The following is a 23,898-nucleotide window of genomic DNA, read 5'->3' on the forward strand; positions in this document are numbered from 1 at the left end:
CTTCCAACCCTGTCAAATTATTTCTCCAGGTGCCTGATCTCGCATCGTTCTAAAACTTTTTCTCGCGTTCATGCCAAGCTTCCTCGATTTGCTAACTTTCCTTCCCACCTTTTCCGTTGAAAATGACCGCTGGTATTGTACACTTTTTGTTTTAGTAATAGCCAACGAAATTTTAAAGTACCTTGCAACATTATAATAAGATAACAATTGTATATTAAGAACATGAAATAAACTCCTTTTTTATTAAATAGAGCTTCAAGCCAGGAAACATAACTATATTATCTCTAAATATTTGGAGGAAAGAAACAGAATCGTCTAGAGTTTAATTTATGAAATGGCCAATTAGGAAATTATATTCTTCAAATGTGTATCTCTAGCTGACAAATATCCCCCCCTCACTTGTTGCCCACGCTTTAGGATCGTAGCTCAGATAGTTTTGGAATTATAAGACAGACGCAAACGAAGGAAGACACACAAACTCTTCATTTTATTATTATAGATGTTACAATGAAGTTAGAAAAATGCATGACACATACCACAATGATAAAAGCAAAGATGGGAAAGAAAGAAAAAATTCTTTCACACTTAATTATGTTCCTATTTTGAAATGATGATTCTTTGAGTGTTGTATTAACATGATGAATTATAATTAAAGAAAATTCAACATTCGCTACTTTTTGTGATAATCTTTTTGTATTTATGCTTCTCCTTCTATTTGCTGCTGCAGTTTGGAGTATGATGTACGTAAACAATCCAACTCTAAAAATGAGGAGAAGAAAAAAGGTTAATAAAAGGTCTGTAAAATATTTTGAGTAGGTGAAAACAGGTAGCTCCGCTTTAGATAATTACAACTCTTAAAAATTGTAAGGACGGCGTAAATTAATCTAAAATAGTTACCCAGAAGCAAGGCCGTAGCCAGGATATTTTTTCGGGGGGGGGGGATATGGTAAGAAGCAAGGACAGTTTCAGACATGCAAAGTAGGGGGAAAACATTGTAACAAATATTGTTTATTCTATTGTTTGCAAAAGTTAAACTAGTAATTAAAAAATATTACATAATACTTATTTTTCAATTAATATTACACAATAATTATAATCAATTTGTAAACAAAGTTTACAAAGACATGCGACGGGGATTTAAAGAAAATTTTTCGATTACTTTTTTAGGACAAACCGGAATATCCCGAAATATGCTTAATAAAGTTAGTTAATAAAAGGTTTGATTCGACAGTTTTTGTTTTTCTTTTTACTGAGAGGCTCAAAGAAAGGCTAAAAAGTTTGAATCCCAGAATTTCGGGGGGGGGGGGGGATTTGTCCCGACGGCCCCCCCCCTGTCTACGGGCCTGCCCAGAAGCTTCCTTTTTTTGTCACCAGCACCACCTCTTCTTAGCTTTGTATGGTTAACTATCCAATAAACATCCATTCTAACTGCATAGGATTTATTACTATTTTTTAAAAATTTTATTTATTTATTTATTGCATGCGAATTTGAAGCTGATTGGCGAGTTTTTCGTGGGTGAATCTTTTTCATTAATCTGATGGTTTTTGTTCGCATGCGAAATCATCGCAGGCAGGGAGCATAGTCCCTTAATTAGTGGTTCTAGTTTGTTAAAAGGCAGGTATTATAATACTAGCATCCACAGCGAATCTTATCTTAGATTAAAGTGGTTTGGATTATCATGTGACTCAAAACGAAATCAGGGAATTTAAAGAACTGACTCCGAAACACTGTTGTTAGGAAATAAAAGCTGGTTTTAAACAAATTTTATTCCTTGCTTGTCCTTACTGATCTCGATAGTAATTGGTCAGAGACAGAATTTTTCTTACATAAGTATTGTTAACTGATCTCTAATGTGTATATTTATTCCATAAGTTCCCGTATAAATTTTTGATTTAATAATAATGAAAACAACATATGATTATCTGGTATAAATCTATTGGAAATGTTAATTTTTTAAAAAAAATATCAAGCACGAATGCGATAATGAAGAGCATTACTTTGTACAAAGAAGCAGTATTATCTGGTTGTTAAGTATTATCAGCAAGAGCATGCACTTCCACAGGTTACGCTTTAAAATAATATCACAAGTTTTATTTTCAATTATTTTCCAGTGCACAGCGATTATGGTCAACATCGTTTCTTTTACTAATCATAACCATGCCAAAAGTTTAAAAAAAGGATAATAATGAAGAATTATTTCTATTAAATGTCTATTTCTCTAATAAAATTCAACAACATTTAGGTCTCGTCAAATATGATTGATTGATTTTTTTCCTCTCCTTCAATGATGTTTATTCACCCCATCCAATTTTCTTCAGATTTCGAGGAATGCTTAATCGATAACTAGTGGTAAAATGATTTAAAATTCATATATTTTACCGGCATGTAAAGAGACCATTCACCCTGAATGCGAAAATTCGAAGATGCAAACGAGAACTTATAGGTGAAATACAGGAATAATGAGTATAGTGATGAAGCGTGTAAAATGAATATAGCGATATGCAGGTGAAATGAATATAACGATTACAAACTGCTATAACTCTTTGGTGAAAAAACAATTTATCATTAAGATTAACATTAGAATGTAGAAGGAACTTCAAAATTTCTTTAGGTAAGGGGCAGGAGCAGTGAAGCGGAATTTCGCACATGCGAAAGTTCATTTGCGAAAATGATGAGTCCGGTACAGAATGCATTCTACTTGTTAGAATTTAACAATTGTCATTTTGTTATCATAGTGCAGAGAAAATTTCGTCAGCGTAATAATCAAGAACCTCTAAATGGGAACAACATACGCAGATGTCATTGGATGTTTGAAGAAGCGAGTTCACAGAACGCATTTGTACTGCGCTTGCGTCGGTGACTGCACAAATGTTTCAGAATGTCTGTCGAGAAATGGACTACCACCTAGATGTTGTCCGTTTGACCAAGGGAAGTCACATAGAAAATTGGTGAAGTATGTAGGTAAAATTTTGAAGTTCCTTCTACATTTTGTGTAAATTTTATTGATAAATTCTTTTTTATTCAATAGTTATAGCCGTTTGTAATCGCTGTATTCATTTTAAAGTACCCTGTACCGTGAAAAACTCGTCGATCAGGGTGTCATTCGAATCTCTGACTTCGCTTATGCGACTTTTTTCGTATCTAGCGTGAATGTCCTTTAAGTATAAAAATGCATACTCGATTGGAGCTTTAACATACCACGGGCATGTCGGATAATATAATTTTTGATTCCTCATATGATTAAGAACTCTTTTCCCAGTTCGAAAACACCATAAGAGTTTTAAAGCCCATTCTAACTGTATGAGAAAAACATCGCATTAGAAGGTGCGAGCGAGAACCTGATTAGTAAGTTTATCGCGGGTAATCAAGTTTTCATTCGCCTCTCCGATTTCGATTCCGCGAATATTTTGCAAGCAGTGTAAACGTTCCCTTTATGCTAGTCTTTTTTTCCCCTCTTCTATGTCTTTAGTAGATTTTATTATTTACCCAGTTTCGTCTTTTTCAGCTCATACCGCAGATTTTCCATTTCCAAGTCATCATCTATGGCTTCAAGTGTTTCCATAGTATCGAAATCTTCGCCCTACATCAAAATTAAAATAAAATTAGATCATTATTGTAACAACAACAAAACAATATTTTTAATGCTGTAATGTTTGCAACGTTTATAATCATTTAATCTTTTTATGTTCCATGCTTAATTAGATGTTAATTTATGCACAATGTTTATTCTCCTAGGATGTTTGCTCGTTCCTGCGAATGATATATTTATCAAATGCTGCAACTAAAAAAAAAAAATTTTAAATACCTTTTTTTTTTTACACTAAAAAAACCCTAGAAAAAAACCTTCATTAAATTTTTTTTAAAACAGCTGGTATAAGAAACTCACGAATTTAAACCAAGCTATCGTGGTAGAACGAGTTGCTATTTAATAGCACAATTTGTTAATTGTAAAAAAGAAGAGTATATATGCGAATTAATTAATGAACTCGTTATTTTAAGTTACGACATCAGACGCAAAAACGCACTATATAGTTCCTGTGAAATCAAATTTTAAAAAAGTCAGATATTTAAACCGATTTCGCCTCAATTATGCCGAGCAACAAACATAGATCTTACTAACGCTCGGCCATAGAGGCATTCTCATTGCTTACGTTGACGGGGGATTTACATCCATCAGAGCTTTTGCATCTGAACTTTGTTTCTTTATAACGTTAAGAGCAGTTGCCAGAAATAGCTACAAGCTATTTTTTGTATCGAACTACTCACTGCACTAAACTCTACGGAAAAAAAGTGGCGACTACAGTAGCTTCGCTACTTGTAGCACACTACTTCCGACCACTGGATTTGAACTAAGCAAGGATAAGTCTATTTACTTTTTCGTCTTTAAGTCGTTTCCGTAACACTTTGCAGGTGTTTCTTAGTGAGGATTCAGTACACAAATGGTCGAAAAACCTATGAATAACGCTAAGAAGGAAACAAAAAATACATTAATAAAGGTAGAAAAAATTTATGACAATTATTAATATTTAATTTTTTTCTTAATTTCTAAAGTTTTTACAATTATCGTCCGTAAACCGGTGTCACAAACTATCCTGTATTCAAGGAGTTTTAAAGTTGTTTCTTTCGTAATACATAGTATAAGTTAAGAATATTTTTTAAAAGTGTTAAATTAGTCGGAGTATAACTATAGAAGAGAATAAGAAAGAGCTCTTTCATTATGAAACAGAAAACTAGTAGTTTTCTCAAAATTTCGTTTGAAGTCTATGATCAGTATTCATCAACAGTTATTGGGCCGAAATATATTTGAAATTTTGTATATTACTTTAAGATAGTGTCAGCTTTATAAAGCAATACTACTAGGAATACATATTAACTGTCTCGTGATATGACTGCGTCGATTTAATTCGAGCTTAATTTCAAGCTGTACTAAAAGGGGGGGAAAATATTTTTTTAAATTTAGCATAAAACTATCATTATTTACCCATTGCATCGCGAGTTTTCTTTTTTTTTTTTCTCTCTGAAGGATCGCTAAAAACAAATTCTCAACGGCTGAATTTTTAAGACTTTCGCAAGAAAATTTTAGAAAATATTGTTTAAATGTTGCTCTTTTGTATATGCCTTAAAATTTAAATAAATAATGTACTAATGCCTAAGTTAGTAAGTTTATCAGTCATGTACTTCTAATATTTGAAATTCACTTTGCCAGAGAAATGTTCGCTCACTTGGGTGCTTTATTTTCGGGTTAAAATAAGAGGATTTATCCGAATATGTAGATTATTATAGATTCAAAGATTTTGTGCCTTAACACATCTTGGATTATTGCTGTTTCCTATAATTAATGGTTTTAATTTCTCAGGGCTAGTTATACTTGCACCTAGCATGATAGTTACTCTTGCTTTGCCATGTTTTCCTCCAAAGCATTTTACACTTTTAAATGTTAATGTCATCTGAGGCAGACATCGAAAAAATAAAGATCGGAATGTTTTACAAGTTAAGTGTCCGCGAAAATCAATTCCAATTCATTTCCCACATAAAATGCATTAACAAGTTTGAAATGTTCTGAAATATTTAGGGAAATAGGGAAAATGGATCTCAAAGAAAAATTCGTTAAATGGAAAACTCACTTCGCTATTTGGAAGTTATTTTACGAAGAAATATAAGAAGGAAATATACAAAGAAATATTCGAAATTATACAAACTTTGGTTTTTACTGTTATCTAGTTTTAAGAATTTAATAATATTTGGTTTAAATTTCAATAAAATTTACAACATAAAACAAAATTTACATTTTTATTAATTTTAAAAAAATTTTGAAATTCCTTGAAGAAATTTATTTTTCGTTTCCTAATGAATTTTTTTTTTTAACCTTGACATTTTCCAACTCTAAATTCCTTCCATACTTACTTGCTGTATTTTTATTTTTGATCTTTTAAATAAAATTTGAATTTTTTTTTAAATTCAAAATATAAGGTCTCGCGTAAACATTGCCCCCTTATCAGGAAAAATTAAAAAAATGACAAACTGCTCCCCTACCTTTGGGTGCTTACTAATTCTTGAACGGTTTCAAATGTCAAACACTAATCTGCCGAATTCTGCTAAAAAAATTCCGCCAATTTTATTAAGGAAAATAAAAGATAGAACTTACATCCGCATAACGACCCTGAATAGATAATACGCAATTCGAAATAGTTATATATTTTAAATTTATTATAGAAAATTACGTTTTTATCATTTTAGGAAATAAATCGCATTTAAAAAACCATTTCATAATTTAAGTATCTTATTCTGAAGTCTTTAAGTATGTTATTCTGAAATTTATATATTTTTCAAGGGCATATGACGAAATATTGCTATAATAATGTTAGTCTACAACAAATTTAAATTTAGGACTAATGAAAAAAACAAAAAAAGATTATAAAAAAGCATTCCTTACAACGAAAAAAATTCAGGTACATGAACTAAAAATCTATACGAAAGCATAGACATTTTATAATTCCGTTTAATGTTATCTGTTTTAACTATCTTAAGATTATAAAATTTTTCAAAATATATGTTTGAAAAAGGACATTAATGTAGGCCGAAATAAAATCAATTTTGAAGGTGAAAAGTTAAGTAGATGGTTGTTTAAAAAATTGTATTAAAAATATTTATTTAAAAACTTTATATTCCTGATCAGATAACAATAATGAAAATGCTGCAATATAATTTTTTAAAGAGTTTTCATTTCCGGATATATTTTTCAATAAAATAATTAATGTTCCCTTGATTTTAAAAGTATCTTCATGTTTTCAATTTGAAACTCTCCTTTTTTCTCTTTTCTTTTGTTTTTCTTTTCTTTTTTTCTGCATAAATACACTGCTGAGTAAAATGTTAAATTGTTAAAAAGTTTACTAAAACTTCGGACTGTTAAAAAAAGGAAATCATCAAACAATTTTGAAAAGTTTTTTGTCTTTCCTAAAGTAAAAGTGTTTTGCAATATGTTTTATCGATATGAATAAAACAGAACTGAAAGATTAATAATTATAGTTTAAGCCATCGGTTACAAAAAAAAAGGTCAGAAAAAATCGAGAAAATTACGTTAAAAACAATCACGACTATCCGAAATTTGCACCTCTCTGTTATCAAGGCTAGGTATCTTTGCATTAAAGTATGTGCCATTTGTTTTCGTTTGTTAAACAATATTTACGCAACATTTTTTCTTTTAAATCCACTGAAATATGCGAATCATTGTAATCCATTAATGTTTCTGGTATTATTGAAAATATAAGCCTGAATTCCAGACTGTTTATAAATATCACATTCTACAGATTACGATAAAAAAAATAAAGATTTCAAATATGCTTACATCGTCAGAAATCAATAACTGACTTCTGAAACAGCATATTTTACATACAACAGGAAGTAAACATTTTTTTTAATTCTTAGTGTGTATGACTAATCGATAAAATTGGAAACTTACATAAAGAGTTTGACGACAGTCAGTAGAGAGTTTCTAAATTCGTCAAAACTGACTCGCAGATTCTCGTTAATCTGAAGGTAATGCAGTTCTAGACCTTCAATAAAAATTACATTTAATTATTATACTAACACTCGCATTAAAAACAAATGAAAAAAAAGAGTAGGTAGTTACAATACAATAAATAAAATAGAACACAATAAGTAAAAATAACACGTAAAAACAGAAAATAAAATAAAATAAAAATAAAAAAACAGAATAAAACATAAAACTTGCCCGAAATGGATTTGCACGTGGAAAAATTATATAAATTAACAAAGAAATCTTTTTAGTAAATTTGATTTCTTTGTTAATTTATATAATTTTTCCATGTGCAAATCCATTTCGAGCCCATCCTTGGTAACTAATAAATCAAACGCATTTCAGCAATGCAGTAAGAAAGGCACTTTAAAACAAAGCTCCTCTAGTTACGCTCAAATTGCGCTTTTGTTTTCATATTTTGCAATCTAGCAATCTTGTTACGAAAATATTTTTTAAATCAATCTTGAAAAATTTTTCATGTATTATGTTTTATTCTGTTTTTTTTATTTTTATTTTATTTTATTTTCTGTTTTTACGTGTTATTTTTACTTATTGTGTTCTATTTTATTTGTTGTAATTTTTTTTAAAAAATTTTTTGAGTGCTCCTCACATTATTGTATTGATATATTTTGCTTTGGCTACAATGATACAATATTAGAAGGCACTCTTTTTGGCGGATATAATCGTGTGGGCTGATGAAAAGATTATATCTTTTATTAAATTGTATACCTTACAATTCAAAATCTTTTTAACCAATATTAAATAAAATAACAAAAACTAATTAACATTTATTAAAAGTTATTTTTTTATGGAATTATCTTAGGATAAATGAATTTTATAATTTTGTGCAAAAATTCGCTTAAAAAGTTCTTAAGATATGGCTAAATAGGTTAAAAGTAAAATCAACATTAAAGGGTCCAAACTACCCTTCTCCTGACCAAACTATGGGGACCATATTTCCCAGATTGCGGCTACTCCCTATATTTTCGGCTTCAGGAAACTGTACCTGCCAAAAAAAAAAAAAAAAAAAGATAAGAAAAAAAAGGTATCTTTATTCAGAGAAAGTACGTTTTTGTGTATGATTTTGTAACTTAAAATATAGTCTGCACTAATTTGATAAGCATATTTGAAATCCCCTCGATCCACTGAAATTGAGTCTTAGAACGTGAAAATGCGATCATAAGATCGAAAGTTATTGAGGGTGATCAATTTTTTAGTTTGCACACTGTACATCCTCTTGAGTGGAAGAAAATGCGATTTTAAGTACAAAAATAACCTAATAAATACGATAAAATATTTATTCACTTAATTATACTTAGTTAATTTTTAAATTATTTTTGATTTTTGCTTAAAGAATGATTCGTAGCCCTTCTTACAATATAAAGATATTTCTATTGTGTATTTCCTCACATGTTGGTCATGAATCAGGATCCAGTCGACCATAATAAGATATCCATAATAAGATATGGCATAAAAAGGTTAATTGATCAAGTTAATTGAGCTAAAAGGTTATTTGACCATTCTTATAATTTTTTCACTTTAATTAAAAATTCCGATCAACGACGATAAAACCAATTGCAATTTCTGCATAGGCAATCGCTTTGTAAAGACTAACAACAAAAAAAATGGCCTTAAAATTTAAATTTTTTTTTTTTTAAATTTCTAAAATTATAGCAGATGTTGTTGTCAAATATATCATATTTTATTTATTTTTAACAGCCGACTCAAATTTGAGTTTACGATTACCAATGTAGAAATGTAAATTTTGAACCCAATCCAGAAGACAAGGGAGCTCCAGAATCAAGTATTTGGAGAAATTTGCCTTCGTGGAGGACTTTTTGATCGAACCAACCAGGATATGAGTTACATGGTGAGGAAAAACACGAAAACCTCCCGCAGTTAGACTGACGGCAAAGGGATAACCCATGATCTGTCTACCACTTAGGATATTGTACGTCAGCACTGTGGTCGGTGCCGGTAGGGAGCGGAATTCGTATAGACTAACCCTCCCTGGGAATCAAACCCGGGGTCACCTCATTGGCTGGCGAGTGCCCTAGCCCCAGGGCCGGTACGGCTTTCTTAAATATATTGTATATTATATTTCAATACCGTCGTTGAACAGCTAACCTAATTTTGGGCGATCAATGATCCCTCATTTGCGTTTTAGGTAGTGGAAAACTACGAAAACCTCCCACAGTTAGCCTGACGGTAAGGGGACTATAATTCATGATCAGTCTACCACTGAGGATATTTTATATCAGCACTGTGGTCGGTGCGAGCGGAAGTCGTAAAGACCAGCAATCGCTGGACTCGACCCCTGTTCACCTTATTCGAAGACGAACGTTCTATCCCCTGAGTCACCACGCCGTCAAATATATTGAGACGCAGGTGGTTATGTATATAAAAAAACATTCTCTACATTTACGTTCATACTTACTAATGAAATAGAAGATTACGAAAAGGGCGCCAAGAGAAATGTATACGAGGAAATGTATTCTTGTAGGAAATCCCCACTTCCGGATGAAGTTTACAATATCACCCAACCTGTAATTGAAAAAAGAAGGAAAAAAAACTATCATATTTATTAAGACAAATAAATAATCGAAAAATGTCACTTATTTTAACAATTTTTCTTTATATATTTCATAAAAAAATAATTGTTATTTGATGACATACCTTAATAATATAAGGATGTTTCGTAAATACCTTACTTAACATATATTTTTAGATCCCTTGTGAAAATAAAATTTAAAAAAAAATATTAAAGTGATCGGAAAATTAATATCTAAGGGACTAATAAACAAGGGCAGAATCAGAATTACTCTAATCACTGCGAGTTATTGCTAACGTCATCTAGTGTACATTTTCATAAATAGAGTGATATAGATAAAACGAGTTACTTCATCTCGATTTACTGATAAACGAGTGATTTATCAGTTAATCCACTCATTATATTTCGATCCAACCTAGAATTCATTATTCAACTTTATAGGATTCACCGACCTCCCCAACAAATTTCAATAGGTATGTAATCATTTACTTTAGAACAGCGCTTATAAAATGATGTTCCACGGAAAACTAGGGGTACCGAGAGTTTGTATTTTTAATAACCAGTGAAGAGTTTCAAATCCTCTCATTATATTTCGATCCAACCTAGAATTCATTATTCAACTTTATAGGATTCACCGACCTCCCCAACAAATTTCAATAGGTATGTAATCATTCACTTTAGAACAGCGCTTATAAAATGATGTTCCACGGAAAACTAGGGGTACCGAGAGTTCGTATTTTTAATAACCAGTGAAGAGTTTTAAATCCTCTCATTATATTTCGATCCAACCCAGAATTCATTATTCAACTTTATAGGATTCACCGACCTCCCCAACAAATTTCAATAGGTGTGTAATCATTTACTTTAGAACAGCGCTTATAAAATGATGTTCCACGGAAAACTAGGGGTAGCGAGAGTTTGTATTTTTAATAACCAGTGAAGAGTTTTAAATCCTCTCATTATATTTCGATCCAACCCAGAATTCATTATTCAACTTTATAGGATTCACCGACCTCCCCAACAAATTTCAATAGGTATGTAATCATTTACTTTAGAACAGCGCTTATAAAATGATGTTCCACGGGAAACTAGGGGCTCCGAGAGTTTGTATTTTTAATAACCAGTGAAGAGTTTTAAATCATTTTATTAAAATTCCATCCAATCTGGAATTCATAATTTATTTAATCTTTCGGTTGCCTTTATGAAATTATTTCAAATGAAATGGCAATGAAATAGAGACGGCATTTTTTAAAAAAAGTATATAATATTTCTAATAACAGTACATTGAATAAATTATGAAAAAGACAAACATTTATAAAACATTGCATTAGTATTTCCTATCACGCTTTTCAATTCAACTAGGGCTACCGAGAGTTTGTATTTTTAATAACCAGTGAAGAGTTTTAAATCCTCTCATTATATTTCGATCCAACCTAGAATTCATTATTCAATTTATAGGATTCACCGACCTCCCCAACAAATTTCAATAGGTATGTAATCATTTACTTTAGAACAGAAACTTTCTTTATTAAATTCTTTAATAAAGAAATATAACCATCTTCAACGTTTATTGCAGTTCTCTTAATTTTTCATTTTGAAGTAAATCATAATTCGGCTTATTCATTTTCAGCTTATTTATATACGCTAACGTGATTGATCGAAATCAAGAGAATGTCAACTTTCACCGGTTAATGTCAACAATCGCATAGTCGCTTTGGTGAATGGCAGAATTATTTGTTATATCCGATTTTATATTAATTTCTTCGTTAATATTATTATATTTATTCGATATTTTAATATCTGCTGAGGATAGATTAGGAAAAAAACAATGTTCGAACAACAAACTTAGAGCAGCATTCAATACCATAAAGCTGGCAGTTGTGAAAAAAAAGAGAACATGGAGGACTTTGTGACCAGACAAATTTAACGTTCACAAGTCCCCATTTACTACACGGAAGTAACCTTCTTATTTTTATTTGTTGAAATTAAGGCCTTTTTTGTTGTTACGTTGACTCAGTTAACATCATGAATCAGACGTAATTATTAATTGTCTGTGACTTAAATTATGTTAAATTATGTGTGAGAAAGCTTAAAGTTAAGAACCTTTTGAGAACTGAAATGCTCTAAGAGGAAATAAAATAACAATGATGAAAGAGTCATGCAGTTAGAGGAAAAAAATTTCTAAAAACAGGGATAATCTTTCGAAGAAAAATAAACTTGATTAAATACAATGAATGAATTCATTACTTGGTAACAATTATTATCGTGATAAGTAATTCAACGTTTAACAAAGCATCACCCAATTCGTTTTAAAACATAATCATATGAATAGAATATTTTATTACTTCTTTGTTGGAATCCAAGGTAAAATCAAGCAAAACACGACGAATTCTTCCAATAATATTAAAAAACTTAGAGCAGCATTCAATACCATAAGGCTCGCAGTTGTAACTGAAAAAAAGAGAAGAAAAAAAGTGTATGTAGCAACAATGTATCATATAGGATGTGTCTAAGAGTAGCAATTTTAAGTGCGACCACTTTTTCAAAGATTAAAAATTTAACACAAATAAAAATTTGATATGAATAATGCGTTGCTCTTGAAATGTTGTGAAGTACAGTATACTCTCAATATCTCAAAGTTGAAGGGATGCTAAACAATTTTCGAGATAGCGGGTTTTCGAAATAACAAGTTCCGAACTAAATATTTCTTTAAAAAGTAGAAAGTCCCGCAGCGGACTGATCGTTAAAGCACGGTTCCCAACAGAACACCGAAGTCAAGCATCACTGGCTGCGGACAGTTTGCGGGTGGGTGAACACTTGGATCAGTCTACGAAGGGACCGAGGATGTTCGGTATTGGTCCTCGTTAAACTGCTCTACCGGAACGTAAAGTGCTCGACTTCGCGCGCAGTTGGTTGGGTTACCAAAGCTGGGGTCCACCCCCTCTGCAGAGAATCAAAATTGTGATAACATGTCTTTGGATCATCCTCAAGGACGTTTCCCAGACCGTAGCCAAAAAGCCCATTGTGCAGCTCTAGTGCAATGTAAATAAACTACAACAACAAAAAGTAGAAAAATATATTCTAAAATATTAATCTAAAATGTAGAGACATGAAACATAATAATGACTACGAATACATATGTATGTAATGATAGTTGGTTATAAGTCTAAATAACACGATGATAATTTTATTTTTAAAAGTGAGACACAAATAATTATGCATTAAATCGAAAAGAATTGGTTCGCAATAAACTTACCGAAAAAATTCATATTTCATTTCGAAAAAAAATTGACGTAACAAGGTTTTGAGAAGAAACTGTTTGACATACAAATTCAAATTAACATTTAGTGGATATATAATGTCAAGGGGAAATATGATTTTTTTTTTTTTTTTTTTTTTGATGTAACTAAAGCTTGAGTCATCGAAAAAGCTCATTGCTGTAACAAGAAGAAGAAAAAAAAGCAAGCGCAAAATAAAACCTTTTTTTTTTTTTTTCAGAATACTCATAATTATTCCATATTAATTTAAATAATATTAATAAATTCCGCATGGGGTGTAAATTTTTGACGAAAAAAATCATGATCGGTTGATAACTGGCAGACGATTATATTTAGTTTCCTTGAGGCCACTGTAGAACAGAATTAACGGCTGCTAAACCGTTAATTCTGCCTTATAGGGGACCATAAATGGTTTTTCGTGGTAAGCAGACCATTAATTTAAAAAAAAATTCAAAGCGCTAAGTAGATTTAAACTAGCTTTTTTTTTAAATTATAATAAACTGCGCAGAAATACAGTGGTGATTATTGCTTTTTTATGTATTGTATAAAATATCGGAGTAATGAGTTTAAACTTTCATACATTTTTTTAAGTCTATATAGATGCTTATAAATATTAAAATTGAGCACTTATCCTTGCTTGAAATCTACACATTTTTTTCTAATTTTATGTCAATGTTATGAGAAATCTAATTTTTTGTACAGCACACTGAGTTAATATCATATCAATTGGAAGAGCTGAAAAAATTTTTTATGCTAATCGAAGTGGTACAGGTAGTGGTCCCGCAGTGGACTGATCGTAAGGACATGGTTACCAGTCGAACACCCAAGTCAAGCATCAGTGGCCGCTGTCCGTAAGCAGGTGGATGACCGCTTTGATCAACCTGCGTAGGGACTAAGAGTGCGCTGTATCGGCACTCGTTAAACTGTTCTACCGCAAAGTGCTTGACTCAGGTCGTCGGGCTACCAAAGCAGGTGAGCCATCTCCTCTGCAGAGAATCATCCTCGGGGATGTTTCCCAGACCGTCGCCAATAGCCCATTGTGCAGCTCTATTGCGACGTAAATAAAGTACCAACCTACCTATTCAGGTAGGAAAAAATTTGATAAAATTTCCGCACTGTATGGTAATGACATTTCGGATTTAAAAAAATCACATTTCTGATTAATAAACCAAAATATACTGTACCTATTTATACCATTCTTGGTAAATTTTACATTCATATTTCGTTCATTTGACTTTAAAAACTGTAGTTCTTATTACCATACATATAGTTAAAAATACAAGTCTGAAACGTAAATTTAGCCGAATAAATAATTTTTATGCCATGCTTTAAAATGATAAAATCGCCAAATTTTATCACATTTGCCTTAATTTTATCACACATTATAAAGTCATATTTTATTTCTTAATTCCACCTATATCATTACCCAAGCACTTCTGTAAAAGTTACCGAGCGCTTTGATATTACCACCGAGTCGGAAACTCGGTAAATTTTACCATTTTTCTGGCTCATACGTTTACCATATTACGGTAGTTTTGCCCACACTCTTAGTCTCAGTGTATATTTTTGAAATACAGAGTGTTCCGCATTAGCGAGGGTTGTCAAGATTGTGCCGTTGCACTCCCTTGAAATCCAATTTGGTTTAAACAACAAAAAATAGAAATAACTAAAAATTTAAACTGTTCCCATTCATACACAGAGCTTAAAAGTTGCAGTCATTTCTCAACAAATTGTTAAATTTAATACCATAACTATTAACTAATAGAGTTTTTTGATAATTTGACGATACATCAAGAAAAATCTAGAATAAAAAATTACAGAAAAAAAAAATCAAACATTTTTTTGTGCTCAAAATTTTATACCATAATCTAATACCGTATTTAATTTTAAAAATTTGAATGAGGTCAGATTTTTTTTGTAAAGTTTAAATGATGTTCGAAATTTAAATTTTTTGGTCAATGTTTATCAGTTTCAGAGTTTTAATTAGCCAGCGAATTAGAGAGATTTAATTTAGCGAGTGAGAATTTCTAGAACGAACATATAAAATTTATATTAGAATTAAAAATAAAAATTTGTAAAAGATTTTTTGAAATGTTAAAATAACCAGGGCTAGTATCATCATCATCATAGTTGGCCAGACAGCCCAATGTGAGCCAATGCCTTCCTCTGAAGATTTCCCCATGACGATTTTAAGAAATGCATTTCTTGCATATGTGATTGTTTTTACCTTCATTAAACATTATCCATGCTTTTTTTATTTATTTATTTATTTATTTTTTTTGCATTTTTCAGACTTACTTTTCTTTTTTTAACATTTTTTACGACTTTTAAATGGTATTTTTCATTTTAAGAGAATTTCGCTCATTAATTATTTTTTTTTTTATAATTAGTAAACATTTTACATTGGATCTAAATTTCCTCCAATAACAAGCGTTAAAGTTGAGCAGAATTTTTAATAAAAAAAATTTGCTGTTGGACAATAAGCAATCATTCAATTTTAAAAATATTAAAAAAACATCTGATAATACAATGCAGTTCCGATGTTTTTGAAGACTATTTATCTTTATCATTCATTCTTTTTTCATTCTATTTTATTCATAAATGACAAATTTATTTAATTGCTATCTTAATTTTTTTTTTACTAAATTTATAAGTACAAGAGGTATGACTTATAATTTTTATTCAAATATTAAATTTTTCTTTGTTATAAAAGATATTAAAAATCATGCTTTCGAAAATTGTTAAGGTCATTATTTCTTATAAATTAATTCTTATTTATCTTTATCATGTATTTATCTAAATTTTATTTTATTCATAAATTGCAAATTTATTTTAATTGCTGTCTTTTTTACGAAATTTTTAAATACAAGGTACGACTTACAATTCTTTAACTCAAATATTAATTTTTTTTATTATAAAAGATATTATATAAATCAGGATCTCGAAAATTTTTAAAGTCATTATTTTTTATAAATTAATTCTTATTTATTATGTATTTATTTACATTTTATTTCATTCATAAATTACAAATCTATTTCAATTTCTATTTCATTTTTTCTTGAATTTATAAATATAAGGTACAATAAGAAGAGGTATAATAAAAAAAATTACAAGTTAACTTATAATTTTTTTTATTATAAAATATAATATAAAACATGCTTTCGAAAATTTTTAAGGTCATTCTTTTTTTTTTATTTCTAGGACGTTTTTAATCGTTTTTAGTGGTCTTTTTTATGCATTTTAATAGCATTTTCTAAGAATACTTTTAAGTTATCAACATCCTCTTCCTAACTATTTGCTAACAATCATAGCTTTGTTTTATCAATTACAAAGATGCTATTCATTCATATTTTAAATGATTCTATCTTGATACGACCGATAAACATTGCGAATCACATAAAATATGCGATCAAGATATAAAGAATGTGTCTTACCTACAGTGGCTATATAAAGCAATGTGTCTACGCTATAGCGATAACAGTAATAAATCTTTCTCAATACCAATGAAAAAAAGCTGAGAAGCACCATGACACTTATAAAATGGATATCGTCGAGGCAGGCGTTTCATTGTAGTATTTGAAACTGATAAATAAAGCGATAAAGCTTCTCGCTCTCTTACTTTGTTTTGTTGCTTTCCAATAATTTGAGTTAAGGAAGACGTTTAACTTTCAGTAGGAAACTTCGAACTTTAGTGTGAAAGTTATCAACTGTCAACGGATAATTGCACGTGTAACCTCAGATTGCTCGAAAGCCTTAAAAAGTGGGAGAAAAAAAAAGATAATAATAATGTACAGTTAAAAAAAAGGAACACCTTGACTAACTTTTGATCTGACCATCGGATTTCCACGTAATGAAACTCAACCTTAATGGTTTAAAGAGGTGACCTCAAATATGCTTATTAAATAGTGCAGACGTTCGCGTGCTCGAACCCCGCCGGCCGAGGACTCCCCGTGCAGTAAATGGTGACTGATGCACGTTAAATCTGTCGAGTCGCAAAGTCCTCAATATCTCTGGTTCTCTGGAGTACTGGATTGTAGATCAATCGCTCTCTGATTCAGGTCAAAATTACGATCTGTGGATGAATGAATGAATGTGTGAATGGGTCCATCCTATAAACGGGTGCGACGTCTGGGTGTGGCAGATGTCAAATTCTTGGCCATAGATGGCGCCACTGGAAAACAAGAACAATTGCACCCCCTCTGCCTAAACAGGCGTACGAGAGAGAGAGAAATAGTGCAGACGATATTTTAAGTTACGAAAATTACACAAAAATGTACTTTATGTATTTAAAATATGTGATAGCCAAAATCTGGGAAATAGGGTTCACATAATTTTGGCCAGCAAAGCGATCCAAAGTTTGGTCTTGTTAGTTAATGCTAATTTTACTTTTACCAAACTTGAACCAGGAATTCCCTTTTCCTCTGGATTGGGTTCAAAATCACAAGACTGCGGAGTTGAACATTAGCAGTCGTAAACCCAAGGGTCGGCTATTCAACGATGGCTATAAAATAAAGTAATGGGGGCATTCGCATTCTTTGAAATATGGTCCCAATAGTTTGGACAGGAAAGCGGTCGAAAAAATAAGAGCCCCTTAATGTTAATTTTACCTTTTGCGTAATTAGCCATCTCTCGAGAAATTGAAAACATTTTTGCACACAATTATAAAGTTTGATTATCCAAAAATAATTCCATAAAGCAAATAATTTTTAATAATTATTTAGTAATTATTATCAATTATTTATTATGTATAATAGTTGAGAAATGTTGAATTTTAAATGCAAAATTTTATATTGGAAAATACAAATTTCGTCCAAAAAACAAATTTCGTCGCACTGAAAATCCAAATGTTCATTATTTTCGTTTTGTATATTGGAAAACCCAAAATTTGGAAGCAATCGATGGCATATTTTTTGAGAAATCAAATTTTGAATAAAAAACTTTTTTTTAAATTTAATAACTCAGAAACTATTCGACTAATTCGAGGTGAAATATTCTAGAAGCTGACAATTAATTGCAGCTAGCTTATTCATGAAAGACTCAGAAATGTTTTTCATGAATTTCACGTTGATACAGTATTTAATACAAAATTCAGCTGTAGATTACACGGTTTACGTCCCCTCGCAGGTGAAGCAATAAGCTTATCAGAAAACCAAATCAATGAAAAAGAAGATGTGTCAACGTCAACACATTTTTTTTTTCCTTCAAATTTAGAATAATCCGGGTATAGAACAATCGAATTCCTTGCCAGTTTCATCACTTGGCAGAATATTTTTATGAAAACGATAATTTTTTTAAACATATTAAATCATGTTTCGATTAATATTATCTCTGTTCTATATCCTCACTGCTTGCCCAACAAAAAGGTTTCGATTAGCTTTATCATTTAATGACACGATAAAAACACAGATGTCATTTCCAGCGTTATCGGTGTCTCTTCATCGTTGGTAAATAAATGGTTCATGTTTATTCATTGCCCAAAGATAGTTGGTAAACAAACGATTTTTGTAGATAAGAATGTGACGCAATTTATCACAATTAAAGGTCTTTAGACTATAAAAAAAGAAAATTATATTTCGTAAAATGAAGCATCGTTTTTAACTGGTAATCGCTTAACCATCCGGAGCGGGAAATTATCTATTAGTAATAAAAAAAAAATTCTATCATAATAAATGGAAGAGTTAGTGCGCGTGTATGTAGCTCTGTTATAATATAAAACAGTTCATACTATCGTCCTGAAATTTTCACAGAGGGTGAAAGTCGTTCAAAAAGTTCAGTTAGGTCGTTCGATCCGTAATGGCTCAGGGGATAGAGCGCTCGCTATCCAATGAATTGAACTGGGTTCGAATCCCAGCGATGGCTGGTCGATATGAATTCCGCATCGGCTCGCATCGACCACAGTGCTGACGTAAAATATCCTCAGGGGTAGACGGATCATGGGTTAAAGTCCCCTTGCCGTCAGGATAATCGTGTTAGGTCTTCGTGGTTTTCCTCTTCTTGCAACACAAATGAGGATTCGTTTCTTTAAAAAGACTCCTCATCGAAGGCAATTTCTCCCAATACTTGATTCAGGAGTTCCCTTGTCTTCTAGATTGGGTTCGAAATTACGAGGCTATAAAGTTGAACATTAGTTGTCGTAAACCCAAAATTGGGTTGGCTGTTCAACGACGGTTATAAAAAAAATAGATGCACTTAGTAAATTTTCAGCTTATCGGCACTTTTAAATTAAACCTACACCTGCAAAACATCTTAAAAAAAATTATTTGCATCCTCAGAATTTTTTTTTAATTATTATTATTCTCAAAATTTATAAAGGTAGAACGCAGAACTATAGAATACTTAACTTGTTTTTCGGGGAATTTACCAAAATTTTTTTCAAAAATTAACAGTTTGAGAATTGAATCATTATTGTCAGTCATAATTTAATTTTTCATTTAAGTTTTTTTTTTAATTATTGCATCCCTAACTTACGATTTCCGTATAATAAATTTTTCAGGACATAAAAAATGTCGTTTGCACCAAATGTATCTTTTCGAAATTGTAATTAAACATTTCATGCCACTTAAATACGTATACATAAATAAAAATGATGACTTTTTTAGAATTTTCAAAGCACTTTATAGCAAGTATATCCAACTTCCGCAACAACAGAAAATAATTTTCTCTAGTGACAGCAAAGTCAATGTATTAATATTTAAGTAAATTAGGATTAAAAGAATTTTGCCCATTATTTATTTAAACAGATATTCAAAAGTTCAGACTGACAAATGGTCATAATCTAAAGTTCTGATGAAATTTTTATCAGAATTCTATTTCCTTGAAGGATTCTTGCCTTAATTCCCAACCTATGAAAAAGTAATTTGCACACAGTTTAAATATTGTCTGATACCTAATTTACATTGTTCGAAAACTCAATCCTTTTCAGGAAAAAAATCGGCTTTGGCCGGCTCTGTAGTTTATTGTGCGAAAAGAATACGAATTTTCCACTTTCATTCAAAATTTACATCGAAGCGACAATAGGAAGCAAGTGTGCAGTTTCAAGTCCTTTTACATTTTTAATTAAGTAAAAAATTCCTGCCCAAAATTGTCAATTATTAAAGTAAATTCAATGTATCGTGCAATGCGCCTCAAATTGTTTATAAAAAAAAATCGTTTTCAACTAGCATGAATTGTCATTTAAATTGTTTTCAAATTACATTTGCTACTTAACGTACAAAGAGCAGTGCTTAAACCTAAAAACTAGTTTCATCATTTTCACATGTTCATGATACTTAAACATTCTGTGTTCTGCTTAAAACGATATTATCTAAGTTAATCACACACACACGAGTGCAACTGAACTATCTCTTTTAAGCCACGTTTATATAACTTCATGGAAGATATTTTAAGGTATCCGACTACCTTAAAAAAAAGAATCCTGACAAAAAAATCACGTTTTTGTTTTAGTGTCTTACTAGCTGAATACCCGTTCTTCGCACGGGGTCAATAACAAAAAAAAATCAATAAATCAGTACTGAGAAACAAAACTGAAAAGCATATACAGACACAGTTAAAAATGGAAGAACCACGTGAACGACATTTTTAGGGGCATTCGGGAAAATAACATAAAGTGGTTGATTCAAAATGGGTAGGTTTAATGTAACAGAACTTTTTTGCTTTCACTTTTATCTTAACATAACTCATCCATATTTTTTGGCATTTTTCATTTTATTTTGAATTTGAAAATAAAGAAATATTACTGTCTTACGTATGCATTACTCATAGTCCTCTTTCCTTAACAGCAAAAATAAGTAAATCACAAATAGGTCCACCCCCCTGGTTTCTACGTAATATTCGAACTACCCCTCAAGTATCACTATTTGGGAGGTTTAAAAGTCAATAATCATATTAATTAAATAATTCGTAATCTTAATTTTTTGATGAGAAAGACGGCAACTGCATTTATTATTAATTTTTTTTTAAAGAGTCGAATTAGGACAACGTCTATTATTCCATACGCAGACAGAAGATAAGTTTTATCGCTTGCGATTAGAACAAAACACGCGATCAGATGACACAAAAGTAACTTTTCCTGTTTTGTTGCGTTGTACAATAAAAATTAATTCAGTTTGTTTTTTCAAACCTTGACGAAAAAAACGACTGCGATTTCCATCTATGTTTTCGTAAAAACAGAATGCAAAAAGGCTGAACGATTGCTAAACTTTCATTTCCTTTTAAATTAAGTGCTCACGTCACAACCGGAGAAGTATTACTTACAGAGAAAGTCGATGATTCAGTAATTTTTTTTCACCTCTTCTTCGTTTCACTTATCTCGTTTTCAATCCAACAATTTCTTTTTCTCTTAATCCTTTCTCTTCTTTTTCACGCAAGGCTGTGGCTTCTAATATCGATACAATATGGATTAACCAATTTGGTTTTGGACTATTACATAAATAAGTAAGTCGCATTTATGTATGAATTAAATCGTGGTAGAGTTTGATTTTATGAAATTAAGAAAACGTGAAAAAAGGAGTTACACTTCTTCTGTATTTTTTCTTCGTGTATAATTAAACGGATGGAATTTCCGTATTCAATTAACCTAAATACCCAGCGTCCAATACATTGATCACCATTTAGGAGAATTTTACCCGTAAAATATTATATTTTGTGATTATTTTTTCAATTTGTATGCTTTTACAAAGCATTATTTTTTCAATTTGTATGCTTTTACAAAGTGTTATTTTTTCAATTTGTATGCTTTTGCAAAGCGATTGTCTATGTAAAAATATCTTTCGATTTTTCTTCGTCGATCGAATTTTTTAGCCTTTTAGAAAGTTTTCTGGTAAATTTCCATATTTAAGTCCAATGGATTGTTTTGTGACTAAAATGTGAAGAATAGACTTTAAAATATATCATAACAAGTACAAAAAATTATAAAAATTAAAATTTGCTAATTAATAAGTAATAATTGAAATAAACTAAAAAAGTTACTCAAGTTAATGGAAATTTTTTTCTTCAAGCATTTGTCTATGTAAAAATGTATTCCGATTTGTCTTCATCAATCGAAGTTCGTTGACGACAAATAAAAAATAATGGTTAAGATATTTGATACAAAGTAAACTTTTAGTAAGTTCTCTGGTAAATCTCATCATTTGAGTCTAATGGATTTTTTATGACTAAAATGTGAAGAATAGACTTTAAAATATATCATAACAAGTACAAAAAATTATAAAAATTAAAATTTGCTAATTAAAAAGTAATAATTGAAATAAACTAAAAAAGTTACTCAAGTTAATTGAAATTTTTTTCTTCAAGCGATTGTCTATGTAAAAATGTATTCCGATTTGTCTTCATCAATCGAAGTTCGTTGACGACAAATAAAAAATAATGGTTAGGATATTTGATACAAAGTAAACTTTTAGTAAGTTTTCTGGTAAATCTCATCATTTGAGTCTAATGGATTTTTTTATGACTAAAATGTGAAGAATAGACTTTAAAATATATCATAACAAGTACAAAAAATTATAAAAATTAAAATTTGCTAATTAAAAAGTAATAATTGAAATAAACTAAAGAAGTTACTCAAGTTAATTGAAATTTTTTTCTTCAAGCGATTGTCTATGTAAAAATGTATTCCGATTTGTCTTCATCAATCGAAGTTCGTTAACGACAAATAAAAAATTAAGGTTAAGATATTTGATACAAAGTAAACTTTTAGTAAGTTTTCTGGTAAATCTCATCATTTGAGTCTAATGGATTTTTTATGACTAAAATGTGAAGAATAGAGTTTAAAATATATCATAACAAGTACAAAAAATTATAAAAATTAAAATTTGCTGATTAATAAGTAATAATTGAAATAAACTAAAAAAGTTACTCAAGTTAATGGAAATTTTTTTCTTCAAGTATTTGTCCATGTAAAAATGTATTCCGATTTGTCTTCATCAATCGAAGTTCGTTGACGACTAATAAAAAATAATGGTTAAGATATTTGATACAAAGTAAACTTTTAGTAAGTTTTCTGGTAAATCTCATCATTTGAGTCTAATGGATTTTTTTATGACTAAAATGTGAGGAATAGACTTTAAAATATATCACAACAAGTACAAAAAATTATAAAAATTAAAATTTGCTAATTATAAGTAATAATTGAAATAAACTAAAGAAGTTACTCAAGTTAATTGAAATTTTTTCCTTCAAGCAATTGTCTATGTAAAAATGTATTCCGATTTGTCTTCATCAATCGAAGTTCGTTGACGACAAATAAAAAATAATGGTTAAGATATTTGATACAAAGTAAACTTTTAGTAAGTTTTCTGGTAAATCTCATCATTTGTGTCCAATGGATTTTTTTATGACTAAAATGTGAAGAATAAACTTTAAAATATATCCTAACCAATACAAAAAAAATAATAATAATTTATATTTACTAATTAATAAGTAATAATTGAAAATAACTAAAAAAGTCACCCATGTCAATTGATGTAAAAATTTATTCCGATTTGTCTTCGTTGATCAGAACTTTTAACGACACAAAAAAAATTATGGTTAAGAA

The 23,898-nt window shown here is 30.3% G+C and overlaps 2 protein-coding genes across 5 annotated transcripts in view; one reads left to right on the forward strand and one right to left on the reverse strand.

Annotated features, from left to right (window-relative positions):
- Positions 1–468: 468 nt before the first annotated feature.
- LOC107446319 (uncharacterized) lies at positions 469–17,054 on the reverse strand. The gene is made up of 7 exons (XM_021147853.4): positions 16,802–17,054; positions 12,435–12,540; positions 9,976–10,082; positions 7,461–7,554; positions 4,375–4,465; positions 3,488–3,581; positions 469–759 (listed from the first exon to the last, which is right to left on the reverse strand). Exons 1-7 carry the CDS (start codon positions 16,893–16,895, stop codon positions 698–700), a joined length of 648 nt encoding a protein of 215 aa, XP_021003512.3. The 5' UTR covers positions 16,896–17,054; the 3' UTR covers positions 469–697.
- Positions 11,066–23,898, forward strand: part of LOC107443396 (sphingomyelin phosphodiesterase) — a 50,895-nt gene continuing 38,062 nt past the window's right edge. Inside the window, exons 1-2 of one of the 4 annotated variants that reach the window (XM_087169424.1) lie at positions 21,472–21,639; positions 21,735–21,800. The gene's annotated coding sequence lies outside the window, so the exon portion shown is untranslated. Of the gene's footprint in view, positions 11,124–11,556; positions 11,580–21,437; positions 21,801–23,898 lie in introns of those variants that run through there. The other 3 variants (XM_087169425.1, XM_071180970.2, XM_043047744.3) reach the window with 3 other exon arrangements.

Source organism: Parasteatoda tepidariorum, chromosome 8, assembly GCF_982258835.1.
Source record: "Parasteatoda tepidariorum strain Cologne lab strain chromosome 8, Ptep-v5.0, whole genome shotgun sequence".
NCBI classification, from domain to species: domain Eukaryota; kingdom Metazoa; phylum Arthropoda; class Arachnida; order Araneae; family Theridiidae; genus Parasteatoda; species Parasteatoda tepidariorum.